The sequence below is a fragment of the Ranitomeya imitator genome, chromosome 6 (genome assembly GCF_032444005.1).
Source record: "Ranitomeya imitator isolate aRanImi1 chromosome 6, aRanImi1.pri, whole genome shotgun sequence".
NCBI classification, from domain to species: Eukaryota; Metazoa; Chordata; class Amphibia; order Anura; family Dendrobatidae; genus Ranitomeya; species Ranitomeya imitator.
The window spans coordinates 78,800,589-78,819,920 of NC_091287.1; the positions used below are offsets into that span (position 1 = coordinate 78,800,589).

Below are 19,332 nucleotides of genomic sequence, written 5' to 3' on the forward strand. Positions count from 1 at the left end.
CTTTATTATTAGTACATTATTGTATGGACCTCATCCTCACCAGTCCGACCCCTTATGGACTCATTCACACTCCTGCTATTTACAAGCAAGCACATCGCAGCCGGATTAAGAATGGGCTGACCACTACACAAGCGGACCTTATTATACCGATACTGCAGCGTCTCGTGATTTTCTTCATTATATGCACATCCACTCTGTATTTCACCATTGACGCTGTAATTATGTATGGTTATATTCTTTATTCTTTTTTGTGTCTGCTCGTTATGGTGGCCTTGTTTCCCAAGTGGCCGTGCGCATCGCGCTGTATGCGGCCGGCTCAGACATGTGGGCGGGCATCTAGTTACCTTTTGTGCCTGCTCCGGGATTTCTTCCCGGCGCCTGCGCACTTTGGTTGACGCCCTGTCTCCATGCCAGGACCCTGCCGCTACAGTGCGCATGCGCCGCTCGCGCCACGATCATTGGCCGGCTTTACCCATGTGACCGGGGTCGGGGGGTATCTTTAGGTCCTGCTCACTGTCACTCCTCATCCCCTTGAGAAAGCGGCGTGCAGCGCCGCGAAACGCGCGTCGCTCTCTGGCTGCGCCCTTCCCTCTTCATCCCTCCTGCGGTAAGCCAACTGGTTGTTTTTACCTATTTGCCTTCATTATTTACTGGGTGCACTTTCTAAACCCCTACGCTAGGGATGGACGTCTTATGGCACACAGTGCACCCCTGTTTATATGGGCTCTAGTATTGAGTATCTCTGTAGGGCTCACATCACACCTTGCCCTTTTGGCTACAATGCACGGTCAGTGAGGGGTGGCTGGGGGAAGAGTTTTCCCCTTCATGTGTTTACTGGTAATGTTCTTACTCTGACCCATTACTGCCTATTAACTTTTAATGTTTTGTAATTATAATAAAAGTGTTTATATCTATTCCATGTTTTGCTCCTTGTTCTCCGGGTATTACAGTGGGGCAAAAAAGTATTTAGTCAGTCAGCAATAGTGCAAGTTCCACCACTTAAAAAGATGAGAGGCGTCTGTAATTTACATCATAGGTAGACCTCAACTATGGGAGACAAACTGAGAAAAAAAAATCCAGAAAATCACATTGTCTGTTTTTTTAACATTTTATTTGCATATTATGGTGGAAAATAAGTATTTGGTCAGAAACAAACAATCAAGATTTCTGGCTCTCACAGACCTGTAACTTCTTCTTTAAGAGTCTCCTCTTTCCTCCACTCATTACCTGTAGTAATGGCACCTGTTTAAACTTGTTATCAGTATAAAAAGACACCTGTGCACACCCTCAAACAGTCTGAGTCCAAACTCCACTATGGTGAAGACCAAAGAGCTGTCAAAGGACACCAGAAACAAAATTGTAGCCCTGCACCAGGCTGGGAAGACTGAATCTGCAATAGCCAACCAGCTTGGAGTGAAGAAATCAACAGTGGGAGCAATAATTAGAAAATGGAAGACATACAAGACCACTGATAATCTCCCTCGATCTGGGGCTCCACGCAAAATCCCACCCCGTGGGGTCAGAATGATCACAAGAACGGTGAGCAAAAATCCCAGAACCACGCGGGGGGACCTAGTGAATGAACTGCAGAGCGCTGGGACCAATGTAACAAGGCCTACCATAAGTAACACACTACGCCACCATGGACTCAGATGCTGCAGTGCCAGACGTGTCCCACTGCTTAAGCCAGTACATGTCCGGGCCCATCTGAAGTTTGCTAGAGAGCATTTGGATGATCCAGAGGACTTTTGGGAGAATGTCCTATGGTCTGATGAAACCAAACTGGAACTGTTTGGTCAGAAACACAACTTGTCGTGTTTGGAGGAAAAAGAATACTGAGTTGCATCCATCAAACACCATACCTACTGTAAAGCATGGTGGTGGAAACATCATGCTTTGGGGCTGTTTCTCTGCAAAGGGGCCAGGACGACTGATCCGGGTACATGAAAGAATGAATGGGGCCATGTATCGTGAGATTTTGAGTGCAAACCTCCTTCCATCAGCAAGGGCATTGAAGATGAAACGTGGCTGGGTCTTTCAACATGACAATGATCCAAAGCACACCGCCAGGGCAACGAAGGAGTGGCTTCGTAAGAAGCATTTCAAGGTCCTGTAGTGGCCTAGCCAGTCTCCAGATCTCAACCCTATAGAAAACCTTTGGAGGGAGTTGAAAGTCCGTGTTGCCAAGCGAAAAGCCAAAAACATCACTGCTCTAGAGGAGATCTGCATGGAGGAATGGGCCAACATACCAACAACAGTGTGTGGCAACCTTGTGAAGACTTACAGAAAACGTTTGACCTCTGTCATTGCCAACAAAGGATATATTACAAAGTATTGAGATGAAATTTCGTTTCTGACCAAATACTTATTTTCCACCATAATATGCAAATAAAATGTTAAAAAAAACAGACAATGTGATTTTCTGGATTTTTTTTTCTCAGTTTGTCTCCCATAGTTGAGGTCTACCTATGATGTAAATTACAGACGCCTCTCATCTTTTTAAGTGGTGGAACTTGCACTATTGCTGACTGACTAAATACTTTTTTGCCCCACTGTATATGATATTTGTGGAGCGGATCTAACTTGTCTGGGGGCCCATTATTTTGTGGGTGTCTCCTCCCAGACCGTTGTCATGTTGTTGGGATTTTGTATATTATTAATTATTTCTGTGTGTTTCACAGTTCATCCCAGTACCACTATGGACTTCCGTGCGCGCGATCGTACCTGGCGTGCACAACTTAATGATGTTATCCAGGACAATACTGAAGGGGATAATGGTGGAACCACGAGTTCCTAGATAAATACATCCAAAAAGACCTTATTCCTAGGGGCCTTCGTGTCCAGGTCTTTCCTTCATTCCCAGTTGCCAATGAGGAGTTTAAAAACAAATGGGAGGAGCTTTCTAATACCTGTTCAAAGGGCTTCATGTCACTGGTCTCTATTGAATCCGAAATTGATGGCTTACAAGCTATCCTACAGAGAGATATGACGGGGGATGCCCTGAAGAAATTAAACGACGAAACTGACGCTGAGCTCAAGAAATGGGCCAGTGACATTCAATCGACTAAAGCCAAAAAGTTCCAGCAAGATGTCCTGGACAAGCAACTCTAGAGCATATAGGTGGCAGAATCCATCTGGACGATCCCGTGCCAAATCAAGGAGCAGTAACTATTTGAGGTCTAGATCTACCTCCACACGCTCTAACAGGTCCACCCATGACGAGGATACCACCCATATGTCCCAAAACTGGTGCTTCATCAACCCTTGGGCCTAGTAACAAGCGAATGGCAACAAGACAGTATACCAAAAACAAAACATCGGGAGGAGGGATTGCCCAGGCGGGCACACAGGGGGGCATACAGGTATTAAATTTGTCATCACATGTATTTACGGAGGACCAGTTGGATGTTCTTACTAGGGGCCTGACGTTCTCTCCTACTAATGCCTTCAATTACTTTGCAGCACTGAAAGATCTCCACTTATTCGCTCACAAGCTTTTCCTCAAGAAGCTCCATACTAGAGGAGAGGCTGTGGAAGAGATGAGTGACCTTGAGAAGGAAACACTCCGTAATTTGGAGGGTTTGCTTGAGGAACAATGTACATCTATACTATGTAAGTTCCCCTTCTGCCCAGCCTAGATCCGCCAGATTCCCCCCCTTGTCTCTGTCCCCAGCGATTGAGATTTTTACAAGGTTGGTGAGTGATGACTTGAAGAAGCTCTCATCCCGGCGGACTTATGACAACCTCACTCAGACAGCGGTTGGCTGTTAATCAATTACAATCTTTGAGAGATGTCGTTTTTAAGCCAGCAGACAAGGGGGGAAATGTGGTGGTCTGGCCGTGTGTGAAGTATGAGCGGGAGGCTTTTCGCCAGCTCAAAGACAAGTACTTACCTCAGGCTATCCTCCAATCCCACACCCTCTTTTCTACAGGACTTACAGAGTATCCTTATTAGGGCTCTTGAGGCCAATACCATTACTAAGCAAGTATTTGATGGATTGATCGTCAGGTCTCCTAGGGTCTAGACTTTTTACTTGTTACCCAAGGTCCACAAGGATGCCCTCGACCCACCGGGTCGTCCCATTGTGTCTGGGATTGACGGTATTTGTCACCCTATTTGTCAATTTATTGACTACTAGATTGTGGCCCGATTCTAACGAATCGGGTATTCTAGAATATGCATGTCCCCGTAGTATATGGACAATGATGATTCCAGAATTCGCGGCAGACTGTGCCCGTCGCTGATTGGTCGAGGCAACCTTTATGACATCTTTGTCGCCATGGCAACCATTATGACATCTACGTCGATACTGTGCCCGTTGCTGATTGGTCGAGGCCTGGCGGCCTCGACCAATCAGAGACGTGGGATTTCTACGTCCTTTATGACATCATCGTCGCTGTGCCCGTCTCTGATTGGTCGAGGCCGTCGATAGATACTGTGCTCGTCGCTGATTGGTCGAGGCCTGGCGGCCTCGACCAATCAGAGACGCGGGATTTCCAGGACAGACAGACCGACAGACAGACAGACGGAAAAACCCTTAGACAATTATATATATAGATTATCTAAAACCGTTAGTGGAAACTCTACCTTCATATGTAAGGGCCACCACAGACGTCCTGTCGAGGGTCGACTGCATCCTTGTGGACCCAGGCACCATTTTTGTGACAGCCGACGTCGAGAGCCTGTATACCTGCATTGACCATAGTCAGGACTTGGACGCTGTTCGCCGCTTCCTGGGGACCTCCGACCTGGACGGCCCCTTACGTGAGCTTATCCTCGAGCTGGTGGACTATATCCTCACCCACAATTTCTTTGTCTTCAAGGACAACTTTTATCTCCAGAAGCGTGGCACAGCCATGGGCGCGGCGTGTGCGTCTTCGTACGCCAACCTCTTCCTTGGCGCATGGGAGAGGGAGATCTTTGGCGATGGGGGCCCACCGTCCGCTGCCCATGTGCTGTGCTGGTATCGCTACATTGACGACATTCTGTTTTTGTGGGGGGGGGGGGATCTGTCCACCAGCTCAAGGATTTTATGAGGTGTCTTAACGACGATTCGTGCAATATACACCTTACGTATACTTCCAATACAACTACGGTCGATTTCCTGGACATCCATCTGGAGGTAGACTCTGACCAGCGTATCCAGACGGATGTCTTCAGGAAACCGACGTCTGTCAACTCGTTATTGCAAGCCACCTCTGCGCATTATCCAGCCACTGTCAGGGCCGTCCCGGTCGGACAATTCCTCAGGATGCGGCGAATCTGTTCCTCCGAGGCTAGATTTGAACATCAGGCCGATGACCTAAAGCAAAGGCTTATAGCTCGGGGATACAGCCGAAGGTCTATAAAAACTGGCTACGACCGCGCCAGACAAACCCCTCGGAGCAATTTATTATACTCTAATAAACAACATCGTGCTGTGGGTGGTAGCGCACAGAATCTTTCTGTGGAAACTTCCTGAAGAAGAAGCCATGAGCTTCGAAACGCGTTGAATAAACCACTCGAACATCTTATAACTATATCTGGATCCATCATTTGTTGCAGCAGCGCGGATTTTATCCACATTCATCTATTATAACGGTTCTGAGAGGTCGCAACGCCGACCTGTGGATCTGCAGCAGCTGACAACTACACGCCTTTACTGTTTACCACCAGGTGAGCAGTACTCTCATAATTGATTGGAAACAATCCTGGGGATAAGACCCTATTTGCGCTTTTTTTGTCTCCTACCTTTCTATACTACCAATGCTTTCTGGCTGATGTTTTGGTCACTTTTAAATGTTGGTTCTGCTTTCACACTCGTGGTAGCATGAGACGGACTCTACAACCCACACAAATGACTCAGGCAGTACAGCTCATCCAGGATGGCACATGAATGCGAGCTGTGGCAAGAAGGTTTGCTGTGTCTGTCAGCGTAGTGTCCAGAGGTTGGAGGCGCTATCAAGAGACAGGCCAGTACACAGGAGATGTGTAGGGGGCCGTAAGAGGGCAACAACCCAGCAGTAGGACCGCTACCTCAGCCTTTGTGCAAGGAGGAACAGGAGAATTGCCAGAGCCCTGCAAAATGACCTCCAGCAGGCTACAGATGTGCATGTGTCTGCACAAATGGTTAGAAACAGACTTCATGAGGATGGTCTGAGTGCCCGACGTCCGCAGATGGGGGTTGTGCTCACAGCCCAACACCGTGCAGGAAGCCAGGATTGGCAAATTGGCCACTGGCGCCCTGTGCTCTTCACAGATGAAAGCAGGTTCACACTGAGCACATGTGACAGACGTGACAGAGACTGGAGAAGCCGTGGAGAGCGATCTGCTGCCTGCAACATCCTTCAGTATGACCGGTTTCGCAGTGGGTCAGTAATGGTGTGGGGTGGCATTTCTTTGGAGGAACGCACAGCCCTCCATGTGCTCGCCAGAGGTAGCCTGACTGCCACTAGATACCGAGATGAGATCCTCAGACCCCTTGTGAGACCATATGCTGGTGCGGTTGGCCCTGGGTTCCTCCTAATCCAGGACAATGCCAGACCTCATGTGGCTGGAGTGTGTCATTAGTTCCTGTAAGATGAAGGCATTGAAGCTATGGACTGGCTGCCCGTTCCCCAGACCTGAATCCGATTGAACACATCTGTGACATCATGTCTCGCATCACCCACCAACGTCACGTTGCACCACAGACAGTCCAGGAGTTGGCGGATGCTTTAGTCCAGGTCTGGGAGGAGATCCCTCAGGAGACCATCTGCCGCCTCATCAGGAGCATGCTTAGGCATTTGTCACACGGGCACGTGGAGGTCACGCACACTACTGAGCATCATTTCCTTGTCTTGAGGCATTTCCACTGAAGTTGGATCAGCCTGTAATTTGATTTTCCACTTCTATTTTGAGTATCATTCCAAACCCAGACCTCCATGGGATATTAGATGTGATTTACATTGATCATTTTTATGTTTTATTGTTCTCAACACATTCCACTATGTAATGAATAAAGATTTGCAACTGGAATATTTCATTCGGTGATATCTAGGATGTGGGATTTTAGGGTTCCCTTTATTTTTTCAAGAAGTGTACTTTACAATAATAAAATAAGTAATCCGTACCTTTGCAGTTCCAGGTTCACAGCTTGCTGGATTTCTTTGCTTACTTGGCTGGTGAGTGACATCACATGTACAGCACGTGACCGCTGCAGTCAATCATTGGGCTCAGAGTGGATGCTGACGTAGGTGGCACAAAACAATTCACATTGATTTGCTGCAATAATGGTGCTGTAGACATGATGTCACCATTACATACCTTGCAAACATAGAACTCAAGAGAAAGTTGGAACTAGAGGATAGTACAGCTTCTTAATTTTAAGCATAAGCAGCCTTGACCTCCATTTTTAATAAAATAGAACAAGCAAGCTGGTAATGCACAGAGAAAATTTACCTCCAGTTGTGTGTAAATCTGATCTGGCAGTTTTTGCCCATAACTTTCTAACAAAGTAATGGTCTGTTTAATAGGTTCGAAGAGCTCGTCGGTTGCTGCCTGTCTGTCTCTCACAGCCATAATGTGCTCCATAACGCCAATGAGTGCACTGTAATCTCCTTCTGGCACTTTCTGCTGAAGACCAGCATCTGTCACCTCAACAAATTCCTCCAGGTCAGACAAACTAAGAAAATACAAAACATTTTTATATCCGTGCACAAAAATGTAATTCCCTGTTCACACTGGCATTTATCCCATTCTGTATTTTCCTTTAAAGAAGCCCTCCTCCTCCCATCAAAATTTGTATCCTCTTAATATATTGCAATCGTCATATCATACAGCACTGTGTACTTACAATTGCTCATTTTGCCTTCCTACCCAGTTAATTTTTCTCTTTTCCATCAAATCTATGACATCACGTCATTAAAAACTGACTAGCTGAATCTTTCTAAGCTCTATGAAGCAACAGGAGGTAAAATTTCCCTGCAAAAGTCCCTGGCAAGGGGGAGAAGCAGAGCAGCTGGGTCAGGAGTTGAAGAGGGGGATAACTCATGTTTCTACATAGAGCATAGAAAAGAGAAGAGAGAAGAATTAACTGGGTAGAAAGGCAAAATGAGCAATTGTAGGTAGGCAGCGCTATATAACATGATGATTACAATTTTATTTAGAAGATAAAATCTTTAATGGGAATGCTACTTTAAGGCAAGAACAGAATGGGGTCTAGAGCTATTTCTACCATTGGAAACATTGCAACCCAGATAGACCCCATTATAAGCTTATAAGTCCAACAGGAATAATATGGAATGCACTTGAAAATGGATGACCCACATATGCCATGTCTCTATTAAAAGTGGAAGCAATGAGTGTGTGCTCACACATGCTGGGTTGATGATGCTGTTGAAACCAAAAGTAGGAGCGCATTAAATAAAAGAGAAGTAAAATAATTCTGTTTTAACTATGCAAAATTTGCATTGAATTCAAGCACTGCATTAACACAGCACACGTATTAACACTAACACTCAAAGCAGAATCAAATTAATATTGCACACATAAAAATCATTAAGATATTATAGAATGAAAAAAATATTTCTAGACACATTTAAAGGAAATTAATATTTAAAAACTAATTATTACTGTTGTATTTGTGTCTTACAGCTAACTTCAATGGAAAAATAAAACCCTACTTGGAAAATTATGTTCATACAATATAGTTTTACAACGGAGCAGTTCTGAGAACATTTTCTACAACTACTTCTTGGATTCATGGCTAAAGGCCCCTTCACATTAAGCGACGCTGCAGCGATACCGACAACGATCCGGATCGCTGCAGCGTCGCTGTTTGGTCGCTGGAGAGCTGTCACACAGACCGCTCTCCAGCGACCAACGATGCCGGTAACCAGGGTAAACATCGGGTAACTAAGCGCAGGGCCGCGCTTAGTAACCCGATGTTTACCCTGGTTACCATCCTAAAAGTAAAAAAAACAAACAGTACAGACCGCTGTCTGTCCCCGGCGCTCAGCTTCTCTGCACTCCTCCTGTACTGGCTGTGAGCACAGCGGCCGGAAAGCAGAGCGGTGACGTCACCGCTCTGCTTTCCGGCTGACCGACGCTCACAGCCAGAGCAGGAGGAGTGCAGAGCACAGCGCCGGGGACAGACAGCGGTAGGTAAGTATGTACTGTTTGTTTTTTTTACTTTTAGGATGGTAACCAGGGTAAACATCGGGTTACTAAGCGCGGCCCTGCGCTTAGTTACCCGATGTTTACCCTGGTTACCAGTGACGACATCGCTGAATCGGTGTCACACAAGCCAATCCAGCGATGTCAGCAGGGAGTCCAGCGACGAAATAAAGTTCTGGACTTTCTTCAGCGACCAACGATCTCCCAGCAGGGGCCTGATCGTTGGTCGCTGTCACACAACGATTTTATTAACGATATCGTTGCTACGTCACAAAAAGCAACGATATCGTTAACAATATCGTTATGTGTGAAGGTACCTTAACAATAATGCTGTGAGCGGAAGTTCTGCTCCCTGTCCCCTCTCACAGCATGTAGTCTGTAGTCTCAGATAAAGGGAGATAGAAATGTTTGATTTCTCTCCTTCCTATTGTTTATTTATGGTTAGCTAAGAGAACTGTTTGGTGACTGCAAAGACATTGGAATATATTAACGGGAATCGGTCACCCAAAAATCGAAGATGAGCTGGGCCCACCGGCATCAGGGGCTTATCTACAGCATTCTGGTATGCTGTAGATAAGCCCCCGATGTATCCTGAAAGATGAGAAAAAGAGGTTAGATTATACTCACCCAGGGGTGGTCCCGCTGCGGTCCGGTCTGATGGGCGTCGCGGTCCGGTCAAAGGCCTCCTTTCTTCTTACAATGACGTCCTCTTCTTGTCTTCATGCCACAGCTCCGGCGCACTTTGTCTGCCCTGTTGAGGGCAGAGCAAAGTACTGCAGTGCGCAGGCATCGGGAAAGGTCAGAGAGGCCCAGCGCCTGCGCACTGCAGTACTTTGCTCTGCCCTCAACAGGGCAGACAAAGTACGCCTGCGCCTGAGCAGCGGCGTGAAGACAAGAAGACGATGTCATGGTAAGAAGATAGGAGGCCCTGGACCGCAACGCCCTTTGGACCAGGACCGCCCCTGGGTGAGTATAATCTAACCTCTTTTTCTCATCTTTCAGGATACATCAGGGGCTTATCTACAGCATTATCGAATGCTGTAGATAAGCCCCTGATGCCGGTGGCCGCATATCATTTTTTGGGGGGTGACAGGTTCCCTTTAAGGAAGGAGACCGTACACAGTATGAAGTGAGGAAGACGTTGTGTGTCCCTAATAAGAAAGATATGACAAACATTTTTGTTGGCCCAATTAAAGCAGCACTCCAGCGGGTTTTATATTTTACCAGCCGCCACTTTCTTCCGTTATCTGCGCCGCTGCGGTCAGTCTTCTACAGGTTGTGACCTGCCGGATGGCTCCAGTGTTTGCCGTAAGTCACTACTCAATGTAAGTTTAAAAGAGCCAGAAAAGGGCTCGTTTAGATTTACATTGAGTACTTGTGACTATTACCTCTGACTTCCGGTAAGTCAGAAGTTGCAGTCACAAGATGGTGGCGCTGAACAGTGGTCAGGAACAGCTGAAGATGCTGGCTGGTGAGTATAATACTAGGATCAGGGAATAGTTGCACCACTCCAGATGTGCAATTAAAAACAAAAAACCCTAGGGTGGTGCTTTATACAAATGTAGGAAATCTGATAATCCGGCAAACTAACATCTAATAGGTGGATTTGAGTGTAAAATTCAAGCTGCTGAATTTAGTTACAACACTATGAGTATGTTTGCCCTCAGAAATAACTCGATAAAATAGCCATACCAAAAGTATCCAGTAAAGCAGGGACTGCTCACCTGTCAACAACAAATCTGAGAAGATGCTCCTTAAACATCCAGCTCCATTTCCTTATGACCACAAGCATGCTCATTTTAAAAGGCTTTAAATCCAGCCTGAACCAACTTTCAAAAACCATGGTATCCTCAGAAGAAAACATCTGGGTATAAAGGTTTTCATAGATGTCAATCTAGAATGAAAAGAAAATTTCTAAATTATTGCAGTTTTTTTAAGTGGAGGAGGAGTTAGATTCAGATTTAATGTGACTTATTTTTATTACCTGGTCTTTAAATTGATCTATGGAGGGTGGATTTTCCAGAACTCCATCATCAACATGGGCCTCTATTTCTTCTGATGTTAACACATGACCATATAAAAGAAACTGTCTCATGAACTCGGATCTGTCATCCGTCCACAGGTAAGAATAGGAATCATATGTGCTTCTGAAATCTAAGACTTTGCTAATAACAATTGTAATCTTCTCCATAATTCCTTGTCGGATTTCTGAAAGGTCACTCATTTCATCTAGGTCATTCTGAGACGCATAAGAAAAGATCAGAACATAACACGGTTAATATTTCTAGCCAAATCTTACTTAAAGATAGCAAACTCGCTAGAAGAATGTTAGGAAAGGAGTTCCCTAAAATCTGATATACCGGCTCAGATGAAACAGGCTTATTTTGGCTAGGTAACGAGCGCCAATTAACCATATTAACAAATCGATCGACACTCATTCACTAGCCGGTTTAACAAGTTCAACAAATACAGAAGGGAACAGAATGATTGTTAAAATGATCTTTCTGTCCCCAAATAGCATCAAGTTCTCAGATTATAGCTACAGGGGCACTAAGAGTTACTATTATTGGGTGCAGAACAAAAGGGGCATCAACACTATGCAAGGCAAACTCTGAAAAGACAAGTCATGACTGGGAGAAGTGGTTATGGAGGTCTGAGCTACACGTATGAGGTACAGAAAAGAAAATTTCATCAATCAATCCAAATATTGCTGATGTTTATTACACAGTAATAATCAGATAGTGTACTGATAGGGGGTATATCATCCGATCATAGCATAGCTCCTTATTATGTTCTGTTTTTTTAAGACCTTAGCAATGTCCCTGGGAACAATGAAACATGTCATCATGTAATCTAACAGTTTCTGAGCTTTTCCCATAACCGTTGGGCAATTACCTGGTAATTGTCTTCACCAAAATGTTTTGCAATTCTCTTCACTTGTCCTGATATTTTAAAAATGTCACCTAGAAGTTCTTCCACGAGGTCATAGAGACCATCTCCATCTTCTTTCTGTAAGGAGGGCTTAAATACAATTTCATTACCACTCAGACACATTTGTGCCTCAAATAAAGGAGTCGGCTTTAATCTATCATCTGTGTTGTCTACAAAGAACTCCAAAGAATGAAAAATAGTATTATAGAGTCCATCTGTCACAATGTCGTCCATGTACTCCATATAGATTTTCCATGCATCTACATCTGGAACGGCCTTTAGAAGTTTCATGTTTTCCTGGGGAAAAATGATTTGACATAAGTGTACAAATTATGGTGGATTCATCCATGTTATGAAATGTAAGAAGAGAAGAATGAATTTAAGAGACAAGCAAATACATTTGTCTCCTATCTAACAGCTTTACCAGTAGTTATATTCTATGCTAAGCAGAATCCTGGAGGTATCCAAATACCCATCTTTATGGTAGTTGAAGACACAGTTTTTTTATGTGTTGAGCAAAGTTATAGAGCGTAAAGATAACATTTGCCTCCACTAGGGCGAGTTCAGGAGTCTATTGCATACTGTAGTGTTATTAATTTCACTGCATGGATAGTATATAGTAGGTTCTCAGGCTCATCCTATTGTTGGAAGATTATCATTTACATGGTTAGGTCGAATTCACAAGTTCAATTTTTCCAGTACATAGCACATACACCTGTTATTCCATGGCTTTATAGCACCAATGGTTCACAAAAAGAAAACAAAAATGGAGGCTTGCTCCAGTTTGGTTCAATTTACAGACCAAACTCAAACATTTCAATAAATAGGTCTGTCATGTGTATGGTCTCTCCAACTCCCATAAAAGCGAATGGAGAGAGTATTAATAATAATAATCTTTATTTATATAGCGCCAACATATTGCGCAGCGCTTTACAGTTTAAGTACTGCAATGTGCTCCATTTAGTTTCCCACCTGGATGCATCGGCCACCTCATCAGAGTTAATCTGGATTGGAAGAACCTGATTCTCTGAAAAGGTGCAAGTTCCAGAAATAGGACCAACATCTTTTAGACATTTGTGGCATATAATGTTAATATGTGATAAATGCATATGGGAATACCTCTTTAAAGGAAATCTGTCACCCCATTTTTGGCCTATAAGCTGCGGCTACCGCCATTAGGCGGTTATCTACAGCATTCCGTAATGCTGTAGATAAGCCCGCGATGTAACCTGAAAGATAAGAAAAACAAGTTAGATTATACTCACCCAGGGGCGGCTCCGATGCGGTCCGGTCCGATGGGCGTCGCGGGCTGGGTCCGGCACCTCCCATCTTTATACGATGACGTCCTCTTCTTTGCTTCCTGTTGCGGCTCTTGCGCAGGCATACTTTATCTGCCCCTGGGTGAGTATGATCTAACTTGTTTTTCTCATCTTTCAGGTTACATCGGGGGCTTATCTATAGCATTACAGCATGCTGTAGATAAGCCCCTGATAGCGGTGGCCGCAGCTTATAGGCCAAAAATGGGGTGACAGATTCCCTTTAAAGCTCTGGTCACATCTAGCTTTTTGCTTCTACTGAAGGTATATGCTGAGCCTGGGAGTATTCCCTGTGTTGTACCTCCAACAGAAGCCTTTGACATAGGCAACATAAAAGATACAGCTGTGCTCAAAAGTTTACATACCCTGGCAGAATTTTTGCTTTCTTGGCCTTTTTTCAGAGAATATGAATGATAACACCAAAACTTTCTCCACTAGTGGTTAGTAGTTGAGTGAAGCCATTTATTGTCAAACTACTGTGTATTCTCTTTTTAAATCATAATGACAACCCAAAACATCCAAATGACCCTGATCAAAAATTTACTGAAATCTTTTTGAGTTAAAAAAAGGAATAATATAGAATTAAAATAATGTGGTTGCATACGTATTCACACCCTTAATCTACTACTTTGTTGAAGTATTTGAATTTATGATAACATTCAGTCTTTTTGGGCACGGCACATCTAAAATGGTCACTTTGCCCACTCTTCCTTGCAGCAGCTCTAACTCTTTCAGATTGTGAGGGCATCTCCTGTGTACAGTTCCCTCTTGAGGTCAACCTACAGGATTTTCAATTTGATTCAGGTCTGGACTCTAGCTGAATCATTCCAAAACTTTGATTTTATTCTGAGGAACCATTCTTTTGTTGATTTGGAGGCATGCTTATAGTCGTCGTTATGCTGAAGGGGAAATTCCTCTTTAGCTTTTTAGCAGAGACCTGAAGGTTTGTTGCAAAATTGATTGATATCTGTAATTGCTCTTAATTCCCCCATCTTGCCTAAAACTCACTTCCAGCTGCCAAAAAACAGCCCTAAAAGAACAATGCTGCCTCCGCCAAGCTTCACTGTGGGTATGGTGTTCTTCTGGTGATGCACAATGCAGGCATTGTACCAAACATACTTTTTGGAATTCTGGCCAAAAAGTTCAACCTTGCTCTCAACAAAACACATTTTCCCACATGCTTTTTGCAGACTTGATGTAGGTTTTGGCAAAACATAGAGTTTGGAGATTTTCCTTAGTATTAAAAAAACAAAACAAAAAAAAAAAAACTTGCATAATGCCACCCTGTCCCACAGGCGAGACGGGACATATGAAGAATATAGGAGATTATTTTCATATGCAGTACTCAACTAGGACTTGCACGAAATTCATGCAACTCCTTCAATGTTGCTGTGGGACTCTGGACAGCCTCCAAAACCATTTTTTGAGGGATGTTAAGTTTTTGATAATGCCACTGTTGTGACAAATTTAATCCACTTTTTTGTGATCGTCTTGACAGTGTTCCATGGGATATTTAATGACTTGGACATTGTTTTGTACACATTTCCTCACATAACTTTCAACAATGTGATTCCTTTGCTGTGTTGTAAGCAGTTTATGGACTATGGCTTTTACTGTAAAATGCAACTAAGGAAATGTCAGGAAAATCCTACTAGAACAGCTAAATGTTATATGTGGTTAATACGAATCACTGTAAATGATGGCAGCTGTATACTGACTACTATTTAACACGAGATTAAATGTGACTGGCTAAATTTGAACACAACCACATCCCGAATAATAAAAGGGATGCAACCACATTATTTTAATTTAGTTATTTTAGCATTTTCCCTTTCAAAACGATTTCAGGTTGTTTCTCAATGGATTAGTATAGTAGAGATTATGGATGACATTAAAAGTTGAAAAAATCTGAAATGATTCTTCAGGATATAATTTTTTTTACATGACAAAAACCTGGCATTTTAACAGGGGTGTGTAGACTTTTTATTCGTGGTATATCTGCTGCGCAAACCAGACCACTGTATGCAAAAAAAAAAACACCTGTTAATCCTGCTCTGAGTGCATGGATATGTTTTCCAAATTCAGTGGGAGGGAGCTTTCAAATGAAGTAAAAACAAAATTTGAACAGACCCCAATTATATACAGTAGTTATAGAGGGGATCTAGAGCGGTGTCATGGACAATTAGAGCAGAAACTGCTATGAAGATACAGTACAGACTAGAAGTTTGGACACACCTTCTCATTTAAAGATTTTTCTGTATTTTCATGACTATGAAAATTTTACATTCACACTGAAGGCATCAAAACAATGAATTACCACATGTGGAATTATATACTTAACAAAAAAATGTTAAACTGAAATTATGTCTTATATTCTAGGTTCTTCAAAGTAGCCCCCTTTTTCTTTGATGACTGCTTTGCACACTCTTGGCATTCTCTTGATGAGCTTCAAGAGGAAGTCATCGGGAATGGTTTTCACTTAACAGGTGTGCCCTGTCAGGTGTAATAAGTGGGATTTCTTGCCTTATAAATGGGGTTGGGACCATCAGTTGTGTTGTGCAGAAGTCTGGTGGATACACAGCTGATAGTCCTACTGAATAGAATACTGAATAAAATTTGCATTATGGCAAGAAAAGTCTTAGTTACTCACCGGTTAACGGTGTTTTTCGGAGTCCATGACAGCACTACGGAGAGAGGGGATCCGCCCTTCAGGAACAGGAAACCTACAGATACATAAGGGCGGCACCTCTCCCCACGCATCAGTTGGTTTACAGAGCATAAGAGGACCACCAAGGTTAATAGCATACACAATAAACAATAATACAAGATTAACTATTCACTACCCGTGAATTATATATAAATAAAGGAAGAGGTGTACACCCAGAACTTTAAGAAGACGGGAGGGTATGTACAGGTGCTGTCATGGACTCCGAAAAACACCGTTAACCGGTGAGTAACTAAGACTTTATTCGGTCGTCCATGACAGCACTACGGAGAGAATTACAGAGAGTAACTAACTAGGGAGGGACTACAGCTTGCAGCACCCTTACACCAAAAGAGAGGTCAGAGGAGGCACCCAGGTTCAATCTATAATGGTTATAGAAAGTGTTTGGAGAAGACCAAGTAGCAGCCTTACAAATCTGGTCGATCGACACCTCCAATCTTTCCGCCCACGAAGCCGCCATAGCTCTAGCGGAATGCGCTTTAAGACCTTCAGGCGCCGGCTTGCTCTTTGAGATATAAGCCAGCGAGATAGCCTCCCTGATCCATCTAGCTAGAGTAGACTTCGATGCTCTATGCCCTTTCCTACTACCCTGATAGGACACGAATAAGGCATTATCTAACTTCCAGGAATCAGTTACCGCTAGATACTGCAGGATACATCTTCTTACATCTAAGGTGTGTAACTTCCTCTCCTTATCGTTGGTAGGACTGGGGAGGAAAGATGGAAGGACTATTTCCTGTGTTCTGTGGAAACTGGACACTACCTTAGGGAGATATGCTGGATCAGGGGATAGTATCACTCTATCATCCCTAAGCTGCATGTAAGGGGGAACCCTGGATAATGCTTAGATGTCGCCTATCCTACGCGCCGATGTTATGGCCACCAGGAAGGCTACCTTAAGGGAAAGATTTTTAATAGAGGCTGAAGTAATTGGCTCAAATGGGGCCTCTGTCAAGGCTGAGAGGACTAGGTTCAGGTCCCAAGGCATGACTCTATCCTTCACAATTGGTCTAGACCGCTTTGTTGCCCTGATGAATCTGCTGACCCAGTGATTCTCAGCGATGTTGCAGCCAAAAAGGGCCCCCAAGGCTGATACCTGCACCTTAAGAGTATTTGGGGATAACCCCATATCTAACCCCCTTTGTAAGAATTCCAAGATCTGGACAATCGGTATTGACTGTCCAGCTGTTGCCCCCGAGTTCTGAAGAAACCTCTTCCAGATTCTGACAGATTTTTGTGGTTATCATTTTCCTGCTTTTCAGCAGCGTGTTAATGAGGGCTGGCGAGAACCCCCTATCTTTTAGTAGCGCCCGCTCAAAATCCACGCCGTCAGATGAAGGCCAACCGCTCGAGGATGGTAGACTGGGCCCTGGGATAGGAGATCCGGAATGTCTGGCAAGACCCATGGATCGGATATCGACATAGCCCTCAGGCATGGAAACCACGTCCTTCTGGGCCAGAAGGGGGCAATTACGATCACTGTGGCCTTGTCCTTCCTGATTTTCCTCACCACCAGAGGAAGTAGAGACAGGGGAGGAAAGGCGTAGGCTAGCCTGAAGTTCCAGTCTATGAGGAGGGCGTCTACTGACAGGGGATTTTCTCTGGGGTTCAGAGAGCAGAACTGTGCAACTTTCCTGTTTCCTTTTGTGGCAAACAGGTCTACCTCTGGTTGTCCCCACCTTTCCACGATAAGGTCGAAGATGGTGCTGTTCAGGGACCACTCTCCCTGCCTTAATGTGTTGCGACTTAAGAAATCCGCTGTAGTGTTTTCTGCCCCTTTTATGTGTAGAGCCGTCAACGAGAGAAGATGTTGCTCTGCTAGATGAAACAGACGATCTGCTACACACATCAGGGATCTGGAACGAGTCCCGCCTTGGTGATTTATGTATGCCACGGTGACTCGATTGTCCGAGAATACCCGCACGTGGTGGCCCTGTAGACAGACAAGGAGTGTTTTAACCGCCTGCTCCACAGCCGTTAACTCCTTTAGATTGGAAGACATCTCCATCTGATCATGATCCCAAAGCCCCTGGACCAATGAATCCCCCATGTGAGCCCCCCACCCAGAAGGGCTAGCGTCCGAGGTGATAATACGAGTTATATTATACTCCCAGGGGACCCCTGTGGACAGGTTCTTTTGATCTAACCACCACTCGAGGGATACCACAGTGTCTTGGGATAGGGTCAGCAGACTGTCTAGACCTCCTCCCAACCTTTTTTGATGTAACAGTACCTCGCCCTGTAGTATCCTCGTATGATACTGAGCCCATCGGACCGCCGGAATACAGGACGAGAGAGAGCCTAACAGAGACATGGCTCTTCGTAGGGACATGGTGGGGTTTTTTGAGGCATTCAGCACCTGAAGGTACAGGCGATTAATTTTTTCTTGAGGCAAACGGCATTCCTGAACCTGGGAATCCAGGGTCAGGCCTAAAAATCGCTGCACCGTCATGGGCTGTAACCGTGATTTTTTAATGTTTAGCATCCACCCCAGACGCTCTAGAGCCGACATCACTTTATGTAACTGTTCTAGACAGTGATCCGCCGTTTTACCTACGATAAGGAGATCGTCCAGGTAGGGGATTATTAGAATGTTGGACTCATGAAGGTGTGCCATAACTTCCGCCATTACCTTGGTAAATACCCGAGGGGCGACTGAAATCCCAAAGGGAAGGGCCCTATACTGGAAGTGTCTTATTACCCCATCCAATCGTACCGCCACCCTCAGGTATCGTTGGTGACCTGCATAAATAGGGATATGGTAATAGGCGTCCTTCAAATCTAATACTACCATAAAGCAGTTTTTAAACAGCAACTTTATTGCGGTATTAATAGTTTCCATTTTAAATGGTTGAATGGTCAGAAAATTATTCAGCGCTCTAAGGTTGATAATTGTTCTGAAGGAGCCGTCTGGTTTACTTATTAGGAATAGAGGAGAGTAGAAACCACTACCCTGTTCTCCTTCCGGAACCTCGGATAAGACATTTTTATTGAGCAGATCGTGAACTTCCGCTTCCAGGGCCGCCTGTTCCGCTGGAGAGGATCTGAGAGGGGTGACTCTGAAGAAGTTCTGAGGGATAGAGGAGAATTCTAGCCGCAGACCCGTAGCTATCAACCCCAAAATCCAATCACTACTGGAGATCTTGGACCAGGCCAGGTAGAAGGCAGATAGTCTACCTCCCACCGGGGCGACTAGTCATTGGGGTGGTTTTTTGACTTCACGG

General features: G+C 44.5%; 1 protein-coding gene across 1 annotated transcript in view; it reads right to left on the reverse strand.

Moving 5' to 3' along the window:
- The window catches only part of DNAH11 (dynein axonemal heavy chain 11), a 380,134-nt gene that overhangs the window by 280,404 nt on the left and 80,398 nt on the right, over positions 1 to 19,332 (reverse strand). The window contains exons 16-19 of the mRNA XM_069729806.1: positions 12,032 to 12,364; positions 11,121 to 11,375; positions 10,861 to 11,030; positions 7,421 to 7,643 (exon numbers count right to left, since the gene is read on the reverse strand). Of these exons, the coding sequence (XP_069585907.1) occupies positions 7,421 to 7,643; positions 10,861 to 11,030; positions 11,121 to 11,375; positions 12,032 to 12,364 (981 nt within the window). The remainder of the gene's footprint in view (positions 1 to 7,420; positions 7,644 to 10,860; positions 11,031 to 11,120; positions 11,376 to 12,031; positions 12,365 to 19,332) is intronic.